A 12,181-nucleotide genomic window follows, 5' to 3' on the forward strand; every position below is an offset into this window, starting at 1 on the left:
AACTTGTTCATCTGCTTTATTTCACAATAAGTGAACACACAGAGCAATAGTCATGATCAGACACACATCAGTGCCACTTGCCTTCGCATAATAAACTAAAAATAATGAAGGTACTACATTTCCCCACATCACTGTGCTGCCTTGCTTGATTTAAACAAAATGGGGGAAAAATTCAGTTGGTAGCACCACCCGTTAGCGCCTTAAGAGGGCGCTAAGTGGGGCGCAAACCAACTAGCGCCCGGGCGCGGCGATGTTTGCGCCGCTCTCGAAATTAACTAGACATTTTGCGGCGGTGCTAAACACTACCGCCACGATCTCCTGCGCCGGCAGATCGTGACGTCAGTCGAGTGAGCATCGCCCCGGTAGCGCCCCGGACTGGAAATTGAGTGGCACCCCCTGCCTTACCGCCTGCCGCTAGCAACGACGGGTTGAGGGGAGTGTTTTGCAGTCAGGAAGTGACTGGGGGAGCGCTATGTAAAGGCGACCGCTTCCTGCCTTTTTTTTGTTGGTGACCTTTTTGCACCACGCATTCTGAGAGAGAGAGAGAGAGAGAGAGACTTCTGGAGAGATTCTACACTGTGTGAAGGAGTTTTGGGTACTGAGCGGCACTTTGCAGGTTCATTTTGATTTGCCCTTCCTTGTATCTGTTTAGAAGAGACTGTGGGGGCTGCACTCTGAGCTCTTTCTCTGGGTCTCTCCATTGTTTTTTCCAGCAGATTTGATGTACAGGTCTCTCCAGGCCAAGACTCAAGGCTGCAATGAACAGGATGTGGATGGAGACCAAGATCAACCCTCCCCTTTAAGATAAAAACAGAAAATGCTGGAGAAACTCAGCAAGTCAGGCAGCATCTGTGAAGAGAGAAACAGAGTTAACGTTTCAGGTCGATGACCATTCATCAGAACTCCCCTTTAAGAATTGGCCGGTGCCAGTGTGTCTGTGTTCCATTGCTGACTGACATCACATGAGCTTCGCCAGCACTCTGAGGTAGCGCCTCTCTCCTTGGCCTTTGCGCCTTAAGACAGTTGTGAAGCGCCTGATTTAGCGCTCCAATCACCTCCAGGGGCGATAAAAGCCAAGTTTGCTGTCAGAGGCAATAATTAGCGCCAGGCGCTAAACTTTGCGCATGGCCGATAATAGCGCCCCAAACGGGGCGATACTGAATTTTTCCCCCAATAACTCCTAACTAGCCTCCTGAATTGTTCTTCTGAGCTTGCCCTCACAGATTCCTGTTTGAAAAAGCCTGACTGACTTTGTAGCCTTTGATAGGCCGGACTGACCACCTGAGTATCTGCTGTGATTTTTAAGTCCCCTGTGTTCACAGCCAGAAGGAAAGGCCTGTGGAGAAGGTCTGCGATTCAGCCCCTGATCTGCTCCCAGGAGCAGAGACTTCCCAACACAATGGCTATGAGGTGTTTTTTTTTCCATTATGAAGACAAGCTAAAGAGTGCTTACTGTTTATCCTATGAGGTACAATGAGTAAGCTACCACGTTTCATCTCAGTACTTTTTTCAAAAAACGTGTGTGAGTACACTTTGCTTTATTATCCTGACAACAATAACATTAACTTGCATTTATATAGTGCCTTTAATGTAGCAAAGTTCACAGGAGCGTAATCAGATAAAACTTGACACCGAGCCACATAAGCCACGTCCCTGGCCATAAAGGAGGAGAGAGAGATAGAGAGATGGCGAGGATTAGGAAGGGAATTCCAGAGCTTAGGGCATAGGCAGCTGAAGGCACAGCTGGTGGAGTGATGAAAATCGGGGATGCGCAAGAGGTCAGAATTGGAGGAGCGCAGAGATCTCGGGAGTTGTAGGGCTGGAGGTAGTTACAGAGATAGGGAGGGGCAAGGCCATGGAGGGATGTGAAAACAAGGATGATTTTTTTTTTTAATCGAGGCGTTGCCAGACCGGGAGCCAATGTAGGTCAGGGAGCACGTTTAAAGGTAACTCTTTTTACCTCCCTCCCAAATCCTTGCCATGGAAAAATGGTCCAAGAAAAAAAATCCTGCAATGTGACAGACAGTAGTGAGAATTTCCCTCCGCTGGCCATTCAGGGGCTGTGAAGCGAATTATGATGCCCCAATTGCCATGCCACTTTAAAAGAGTTACTCCTCACAGATTAGGAATTGAATCTCATTCCTTCTTGATTGGCATTTCAAAATATTACACTGGGCAATGGGTTGTCCTTATTAGGGGAGCTGGGTGATTACTTGATGATCCCTTGCAAAGTTGTTAACAGATTATGAAGTTTACAAAACTCCAATCTGTTATACAATGAGAGTAGTGCTGAGCTACAACTCCCGGAGAGAGTTTTTAAATACGAGAATGACGTTGATCAGGCTTACAGTGGACGTTTTAGAAACTATATGGAACTTAGCACTGAATAAAAGTCTCTGGTGTAAAGGAAGATGATGTGTTTCACTCAGCCTCTCTCTTGATGGACTCATTAAAAGCCTGATACTTTCAGGTCAATTCCTTCAAGAATGCCAACTCACAACCATTAGAAACAATCCACTACAGAAGGATTGACCGAGTGATATCATTGGGGAGTGCAGGCGCTTTCTGTGCAAACAAAATGCTCGCACTTAAAGAGGGAAGCTGTATGCTAGCTTTATCACATCTATTTTTATGCAATTTTAAAGACAAAACAGTGAAATGCTATCCCAATTGGATGTTGTTTATTGCATCGAATGTTTGCTTAAGTGGGTCACTACCTGTCAAATCCAAGTTTTGTTTAAAAAGAGCAGAACTTTTTCCAGGACCACTTTTTAGAGAGAAACTACCAGCATTTAGTCCATTGTCGAACTTGCCTCCTACCAAGGTAAGAGGAAGGAATTTCTGTGATGTTGTGGAGGTACACAGAAAGAGAAAGAGCGAGAGAGGGGAGGGAGTGAGAGAGGGGAGGGAGAGAGAGGGGAGGGAGAGAGAGAGGGGAGGGAGAGAGAGAGGGGAGAGATAGAGAGGGGAGGGAGAGAGAGAGAGGGGAGAGAGAGAGAGGGGAGGAAGAGAGAGGGGAAGAAGAGAGAGGGGAGGGAGAGAGAGGGGAGAGGGAGAGAGGGGAGGAAGAGAGAGAGAGGGGTGGGAGGGAGAGAGAGGGGAGGGAGAGAGGAGGGAGAGAGAGAGGGGAGGGAGAGAAACGGGAGGGAGAGGGAGAGGGGAGGGAGAGAGAGAGGAGGGAGAGAGAGGGAGGGAGAGAGGAGGAGAGAGAGAGGGGAGGAAGAGAGAGAGAGGCGGGAGGGAGAGGGGAGGGAGAGGGGAGGGAGAGAGGAGGGAGAGAGAGAGAGAGAGAGGAAAGGGAAACGGGAGTGAGAGGGAGAAGGGAGGGAGAGAGAGAGGAGGGAGAGAGAGAGAGAGAGGGGGAGGGAGGGAGAGAGAGGGGAGGGAGAGTGAGGGAAACGGGAGGAGAGGGAGAGCGGAGGGAGAGGGGGGAGGGAGAGAGGGAGGAGGGAGAGAGAGGGAGGAGAGAGAGGGAGAGAGAGGGGAGGGAGAGAGAGAAATGGGAGAGAGAGGGGGAGCAGAGGGAGAGAGGGGAGGGAGAGAGTGAGAGAGGGGAGGGAGGGAGAGAAGGGAGGGAGGGAGAGAGGGGAGGGAGGGAGAGAGGGGAGGGAGGGGGAGAGTGGAGGGAGAGAGGGCAAGGAGAGAGGGGACAGAGAGAGGGGAGGGAGTGAGGGAGGGAGGGAGGGGAGGGGGTAGAGGGGAGGGAGAGAGTGGAGGGAGGAGACAGAGGGAAGGGAGGGAGAGGGGAACGAGAGAGAGAGAGAGGGAGGGATGGAAAGAGAGGGGAGAGAGGGATGGAGAGAGGGTTAGGGATTGAGAGAGAGGGGAGGGAGGGAGAGAGAAAGGGGAGGGAGGGAGAGAGGGGGCGGAGGGAGGGAGAGAGGAGGGAGGGGGAGGAAGCGAGAGGGAGAGGGGAGGGAGGCCATTTACAACTAATGGAGGTGGATCAGTGTTTGGAAATTTAGTTTAAAATATATATTTCAATTGCAGATTGATACGGAGAATCACAGTTATTTAGAACTCATTTAACGAGAATTGTATAGAAATAATTTTATTAGCGCAACTATTCATGATGAACAGGCTCCCTTCTAATTTATTTTCACTTATATTTGACTGTGAGACCTCACTGATTCCTACCATGCGACCCAATATACACACAAGTGTCCTAAGCACAGATGCAAGATTGTCAGAAAAACACAAATGAAAGCAGGGGCTTCTATTGAATAAAGATTGGAATAGCTACACCAGCAATTCTGAGGAGCGCGAAATAAAAGTAAATAAAACAGAACGTACATCAATCGCCACCAAACATGGTGTCCCATTCACCCATCATGCCTGTGCTCGCTGACCTACATTGACTCCCTGTCCCACAATGGTTCGATTTTAAAATTCTCATCCTTGTCTTAAAATCCCTCCATGGCCTCACCCCTCCTTATCTTTGTAACCTCTTTCAGCCCCACAACCCTCCGAGACATTTGCACTCCTTCAATTCTGGCCTCTTGCACATCCTCGATTTTAATCGCTCCACCATTGGAGGCCATGCTTTCAGCTGCCTAGGCATTAAGCACTGGAATTCCCTCCCTAAACTTCTCCGCCTCTCTACCACTCTCCTCCTTTAAGATGCTCCTTAAAACCTACCTCTTGGTCACCTGTCCTATCTCCTTATGTGGCTCAGTGTCAAATTATGTTTGATAAAGCTCCTGTGAAGCACCTTGGGATGTTTTACTACATTAAAGGTGCTATATAAATGCAAGTTGTTGTATTTATAAGCCCCAACAACTTATCTCGATCCAACTCCCGTGTGATGTTTAGTACTCAGCAAAAGGGAGTAGCTTAACCCTAACTGATTTACCCTGTTACTAGCCCAGGACCATGAAGGCCAATTCTAATGCCTCACCCCATACCTCCATACACCTATCCCAGAACCCCCCCCCACCCCTAACATTGACTAACTCAGTGCAGATCATCGATCTAGACCCACAACCCTTGTTTACCCATTCCATCAAATCAAAAACTTGACTGTCGTTTTATTTTTCAAAATCTGAAGTGCCCATTAGGAATCGGAGCAGGCTCAAGGGGCCGATTGGCCTACTCCTGCTCCTATTTCTTATGTTAACAGACACTGGACTTTGCACAATCTATACAGGAAGGACTTCCACGTGGGCATACTTAAACAGCATTAATTATAGACAGGGAGCTTGAGGTGTTCTTGAGGCAGAACCGAAAGAAGCAACAGAAAGGATCATAATCAGGCACCACAGCTGGAGTCACTTCACACTGTACCTGCAAGAAGCCTCGTTCAATAAAGAGCTTAATGAAGAAAAATTCAGCAGCTCCATAGCTCTGTTGTGTGTAGATAAGTGTTCCATGTGAGTTGTAAGTTTGGAATCGAACCGAGATGTTGTTCCTGGGCAGTAACTGGAAACCCAAAAACTCCAAGTGCGAATTCCCGTAATATTGAGCATAACTGAAATGGTAACCTGTGAAGGGTGGGCGAGAGAGACACACAATCAGTGAGACAAATTTATCTTGTTTTCATGAGAAATGAAAGAAGATGTTAAATCTTTCATTCTAAATGGGCTCCAGATGTTTCGAGTAAGGCATCCTGTTTCACTGCTACTTGTTTTGGGCTCCAAGGTTTATTATACAAGAAAAACATGACTGGAAAATAGGAATTGCATGATTAAAAAGACCAACGTCCATCTCGTTCGCCTTCTACCATCCCGGTAATTGCAGATGTCGCAAATTACTCATATACTGTATCCCAAATTAATATTTCTGAAAGAAATGTAATATGCATTTGAATTAATCAATACTCCCAAGGGATCCTGTTCCATAGATTGACCACTCGCTCAATGAAATAATGTTTCCACAGATTACAACAACTTGTATTTATATAGCGCCTTTAATGTAGTAAAACGCCCCAAGGCGCTTCACAGGACCATTATAAAACAAAATTTGACACTGAGCCACATAAGGAGATATTAGGGCAGATGACCAAAAGCTTGGTCAGAGAGAGATAGAGAGGCAGAGAAGTTTAGGGAGGGAATTCCAGAGTTTAATGCCTAGGCAGCTGAAGGCATAGCTGATAATGATGGAGTGATTAAAATCGGTGATGCGCAAGAGGCCAGAATTAGAGGAGTTCAGATATCTCGGATGGTTGTGGGGCTGGAGGAGATTACAGAGATAGGGAGGGGAGAGGCCATGGAGGGATTTAAAAACAAGGATGAGAATTTTAAAATCGAGGCGTTGCTTAACCAGGAGCCAATTTAACTCAGCGAGCACAGGGGTGATGGGTGAACGGGACTTGGTGCAAGTTAGGACACGGACAGCAGAGCTTGGGATGACCTCAAGTTTACGGAGAGTAGATCACGAGAGGTCGGCCAGGAATGCGTTGGAATAGTCATGTCTAGAGGTAATAAAGGCATGGATGAGGGTTTTAGCAGTGGATGAGCTGAGGCAGGGTGGAGTCGGGCAATGAAAATAGACGGTCTTAGTGATGACGTGGTTATGTGGTTGGAAGCTTATCTTGGGGTCAAATATGACACCAAGGTTGCGAACAGTTTGGTTCAGCCTCAGACACTTGCCAGGGAGAGAGATGGAGTCGGTGGCTAGGGAACGGAGTTTGTGGCGGGGGCCGCAAACAATAGCTTCAGTCTTCCCAATAGTTAGTTGGAGGAAATTTCTGCTCAACCAGTACTGGATGTCGGACAAGCAGTCTGACAATTTAAAGACCATGGCGGGGTCGAGAGAAGTGGTGGTGAGGTAGAGCTGGGTGTCGTCAGCGTACATGTGGAAACTGACGCTGTGATTTCGGATGATGTCGCCGAGGGGCTGCATGTGGATGAGAAATAGGAGGGGGCCAAGGAAAAATCCTTGGGGGTTGTTGTGTATGTCCCTTTAAGGGAATAACTGGTCTTAGACTGCAGTACCGGCAGTGACCACCCCTGTATAAAAGGCCCTAGCAGACTTCTGTAGTTTCAGTTTCAAGCTGCCTCTTGTTCAGTAAAGTACCTGTTAAACTGTTCTCCCGAAGTCTGTGTATTATTGAGGCGCGGACTTTACAGGGGTCACCAGAGGTAACAGTGCGGGAATGGGAAAAGAAGCCATTGCAGGTGATTCCCTGGCTACGATTTGAAAGATAAGAATGGAACCAGGCGAGTGCAGTCCCGCCCAGCTGGATGACGGTGGAGAGACGTTGGAGGAGGATGATGTGGTCAACCGCGTCAAAGGCTGCAGAGAGGTCGAGAAGGACGAGGAGGGCTAGTTTACCTTTGTCACAGTCACATAGGATGTCATTTGTGACTTTGATAAGAGCTGTTTCGGTACTGTGGCAGGGGCAAAAATCTGATTGGAGAGATTCAAACATGGAGTCCGGGAAAGATGAGTTTGAATTTGGGAGGGGACAACACATTTAAGAACTTTGGAGAGAAAAGGGAGGTTTGAGATGAGGCGGTTGTTTGCAAGGACGGAGATTAGTTTTGAATTTACCCCCCTTCAAGTGCAGGCCGTTCTGGACAAGGTAAAACAGGTTGCCATGGTCTACATCATCCAGTCCCTTCAGAATCCTAAAATCAGCAATAATATCCCCTCTCCAGCTTCTCTTTTCTAGTGAGAACAAGTTTAACATAATTGTTCCTATAAATACAACCCCTCAATCCCCTCCATCATTCTGGTTGCACTTTTCTGTATCCTTTCATTAGCTACAATATACTTTTTGTACTGAGGTGACCAGAACTGTACACAGTATACTAAGTGCAGTCGCACCAATGATTTATAAAGTGCCAGGATTACTTCACTATTTCAGCTCAATATTGAGCTTTAAATACATCCCAACATCTAATTTGTTTCACTCAGTGGCACTGAGCATTGTTGCGATAGCCTCAATTTATTGTCAATCATGACCCCCAGATCTCTTTCATTTTCCATACACATCACTTACTTTCCATTTAAATAATAGTCCCTTCCTGGATTTTTTGTCCCCATGTGAAGCACTTTGCAATTCGCTACTTTGAATTTCATCTGACACCTGTCTGCCCAATTCCCAAATATATTCAAATCCTCCTGTAAGTTATCCTGTTCAGCTTTTCAGTCTATCGCCTTTGAATCTGCAAATGTATCCACTGTGCTCGTGACTCCAAGCTCCAGATCATTTATTACTGATACTATGCTCAGAAAGTGCTAAAAATCATAGAAATTACACAATCTTGTAAATATGTACTAACAACTTCCATTTATATAGCCCCTTAACATAATAAAACATCCCAAGGGGCTATATAAATGATAGAATTCTTCATTAAGATGGAAAGAGAAGTATTTGACTCAGGGACTAGGGTCCTGCATTTAAATAAAGGAAACTGCAATGGTATGAGGCGCGAGTTGTAAGATTTGCAAAATTTCTACATTTCCCCGAAGGTTATTATTAATAAAAGGGACCCTGCGTGGACATTTTAAATCAAAAAGGGGTACCCAAGACGGCGTCCATGCCTCGTGGCAGAAAGCCTGTGAGATTTCAAAACTTGGACTCTGCGACGCAGGCAGCTTGTGGAGAAATCGAAACCAAAGCTGCAGTTTCTGTGAAGAGAGACTTTGCATTTTGAAAACCAGACAGGACTTTGAATTATGTATTAGATCAAATTGGCGACAAATCAAAAGTCAGTTAGGCCTATAGTTAAGGCCATCAAGCAGTTTGCATAAATAATCGGGAACAGATTAAGGAAGCCATCGAGGCTGGACAGGCCCATCAAGGTGTACTCATAACAAAACAAGTCAATTATCAGGCCAGTAGATGCGATTACCGGCCATCTAAAAACAGTTAGTATAGATTGCTACCATTATTTAAAATAGCCCACCATGATTAAGACAAAGAACTAACCTAATTTGGCACGCAGATAAGGGCCATCCATAGGAGTATAATTGAAGGCCCCGGGTAGCAATCTCTCTCTTCTCTCTGGCCTCTCCTTGCTCCTCGCCCTCGTGGCTGCTGCTCTTCCCCCGTCCCGCGCTTACCCCCTGGCCTCTGCCCATGCCTTTCCCCACTCCATCTGGAATCGCCCAGGCACTGCATCGGGTGGACACAGACAATCCAGGCGAGGCGACGCGGGATGTGACGAGGCGAGGAGGCAAGACAAACCGAGGAGGCAAGACGAACTGAGGAGACGAACTGAGGAGATGACTGAAGACAAGCTTCGAATGATCGGGCCTTCAGTCTCAGCTGACCTGCGACTATCTTTATATAAACTCAAACTGTCGACCGAGGAAGAGGAACCATCAGCCATGCAAGGTAAAGTACCCAAGCAGAGACTTTAACTTTGGGGTACTCAAACCTGGACAACGCCCTTGCAGCACCCGGAGACCACGTGATGACGGCAGGCTCCAGAGAGCACAAAGAGCGAACCCCAAACCTCACTGCTGTTTTGAGTTCAGCAGAACTTTTTGACTGGTAAGCATAAATTCTGGCCCCTCATAGCTTAATCTAGTTAGGTATAGGGGGTGGGATAAGGATAAAGGGATTGTTAAGATAGTTGTTTTCCCTCGATGTGCCGTGTGTTCCCCATTCCCTGTATAAGTATATAGTTATTGGTATTTGCCTGTAATTTTACACTGGTAACTTCTCATAAGACTGCGTTATTTTTTCTGTTTAATAAAATCTTGAGTTTTGCTTACATCCAAACCAGCTGTCTACTCGAGTCTTTTCTGTATCGCCGCCTGTACCTAAGTCCGGTGTCTAGAACCCAGGGGCGTGGGAGCGATTCGAACCGCTCACAAACAGTCAGAGGCATAACTGACTGGGCGTAGGCGCCAAACACCACCACACGCCATCCCCTACAGAGTTGGCTAGGATGGATTGGGGAACATTCCTTAATGGGTTGATGGTGGATGGGCAATGGCAAACATTTAAAGATCACATGGATGAACTACAGAATTTGTTCATCCCTGTTTGGAATAAAAATAAAACAAAGAAGGTGACTCAACCGTGACTAACAAGGGAAATTAGGGATAGCATAAGATCCAAGGAGAGGACATATAAATTGGCCAGAAAAAGCAGCAAACCTGAGGATTGGGAGCAGTTTAGGATTCAGCAAAGGAGGACAAAGGGATTAATTAAGCGAGGGGAAACAGAATATGAGAGTAAGCTTGCAGGGAACATAAAAACTGTTGGGGAGGGTTTAAACTAAAATGGCAGGGGGTTGGGAACCTGTGCAGGGCGACAGAGGAAAGGGAAGCAAGGATACAAGCAAAAGACAGGAAGGAGAAAAGCAAAAGTGGCAGTCAGAGAAATCACGGGTTTAAATCAAACATGGCCGCAGTAAATAATAATTCTAAAAGGTCTAAGAGTGTCAAGAAAACAAGCCTGAAGGCTTTGTGTCTTAATGCAAGGAGCATTCATAATAAGGTGGATGAATTAGCTGCGCAAATAGATGTAAATGGATATGATATAATTGGGATTACGGAGACATGGCTCCAGGGTGACCAAGGCTGGGAATTCAACATCCAGGGGTATTCAATATTCAGGAAAGACAGGCAAAAAGGAAAAGGAGGTGGGGTAGCATTGATAGTTAAAGAGGAGATTAACACAAAAGTATGGAAGGATATTAGCTCTGATGATGTGGAATCTGTATGGGTAGAGCTGAGAAATACCAAGGGGCAGAAAACATTAGTGGGAGTTGTATACAGGCCCCCAAACAGTAATGCTGAGGTTGGGGATGGTATTAAATGGGAAATTAGAGATGCATGCAATAAGGGCACAGCAGTTATCATGGGTGATATTAATCTACATATAGATTGGGCTACTCAAATTAGTAACAATACTGTGGAGGAGGAATTCCTGGAGTGTATATGGGATGGTTTCCTGGACCAATATGTTGAGGAACCAACTAGAGATCAGGCCATCTTAGACTGGGTATTATGTAATGAGAGAGGATTAATGAGCAATCTTGTTGTGCGAGGCCCCTTGGGTCAGAGCGATCATAATATGATAGAATTCTTAATTAAGATGGAGAGTGAAGTATTTGACTCAGAGACTAGGGTCCTGAATTTAAATAAAGGAAACTAAGATGGTATGAGGTGTGAGTTGGCTAGGATGGATTGGGGAACATTACTTAAAGGGTTGATGGTGGATGGGCAATGGCAAACATTTAAAGATCGAATGGAAGAACTACAGAATTTGTTCATCCCTGTTTGGCATAAAAATAAAACAAAGAAGGTGACTCAACCATGGCTAACAAGGGAAATTAGTGATAGCATAAGATCCAAGGAGAGGATATATAAATTGGCCAGAAGAAACAGCAAACCTGAGTATTGGGAGCAGTTTAAGATTCAACAAAAGAGAACAAAGGGATTAATTAAGAGGGGGAAAATAGAGTATGAGAGTAAGCTTTCAGGGAACATAAAAACAGACTGTAAAAGCTTCTATAGATATGTGAAGAGAAAAAGATTGGTGAAGTCAAGCGTAGGTCCCTTGCAGTCAGAATCAGAGGAATTTATAATGGGGAACAAAGAAATGGTGGACCAATTAAATACATACTTTGTTTCTGTCTTCATAAAGGAGGACACAAATAACCTCCCAGAGATGTCAGGGAACATAGGCCTAGAACTTCAGTTGGTTGCGCCAGCCGTTAGCGCCTTAGGAGGAGTAGATGTCGGGCGCTAGGCGGCTAGCGGCCGGGTGCAGCGCGATCTGCGCCTCGCCCCAACTTCACTAGAGATTTAGCGGCGGCACAAAGTCTTTGCGCGCGCTCAGCTGCGCGCGCAGATCATGACGTCATTTCCTCGTGCAACGCCCTTTGTGCGCCCCCAACCGGAAATTCAGTCGCGACGCCCCATTGTGCGCCTGGCGCCCCTAGCGACTGTTAGAGTGGAACGGTGCTCAGTCGATGCGGGGCGCGGGGGGCGCAAATTAAAGGGCACTCCTCCTGCACTATAAAAGGCTGCCATTTCGCAGCACTCCTTCTTGAGAAACGGATCTTTGGAGAGAGACCAAGGTAGAGAGCTTTCTGCTTTGGCCCAACACTCGGACAGGTACTTGTGACTTCAGGCCACAGCTTTCCACTTGTCTTTGCCTTCATTGACATCTCATTGTTTGCCAGCATATTATGGGGGCTGCAATGGGTGTAAACGCTGGCTTTCTCAATTACATCCAAAGGGCTCACAGACGCCGTGAGAGAGTGGCAGCCCTGGC

General features: G+C 46.4%; 1 protein-coding gene across 11 annotated transcripts in view; it reads right to left on the reverse strand.

Annotated features, from left to right (window-relative positions):
• The window catches only part of LOC147112361 (protein eyes shut homolog), a 2,879,641-nt gene that overhangs the window by 20,839 nt on the left and 2,846,621 nt on the right, over positions 1-12,181 (reverse strand). For all 11 annotated transcript variants that reach the window (XM_085996555.1, XM_085996552.1, XM_085996547.1 and 8 more), the window contains one exon: positions 5,284-5,480. In XM_085996555.1, coding sequence (XP_085852681.1) covers positions 5,284-5,480 — 197 coding nt within the window. The remainder of the gene's footprint in view (positions 1-5,283; positions 5,481-12,181) is intronic.

Source organism: Somniosus microcephalus, chromosome 9 (genome assembly GCF_052327205.1).
Source record: "Somniosus microcephalus isolate GS21.2 chromosome 9, FLI_Smic_1.0, whole genome shotgun sequence".
NCBI classification, from domain to species: domain Eukaryota; kingdom Metazoa; phylum Chordata; class Chondrichthyes; order Squaliformes; family Somniosidae; genus Somniosus; species Somniosus microcephalus.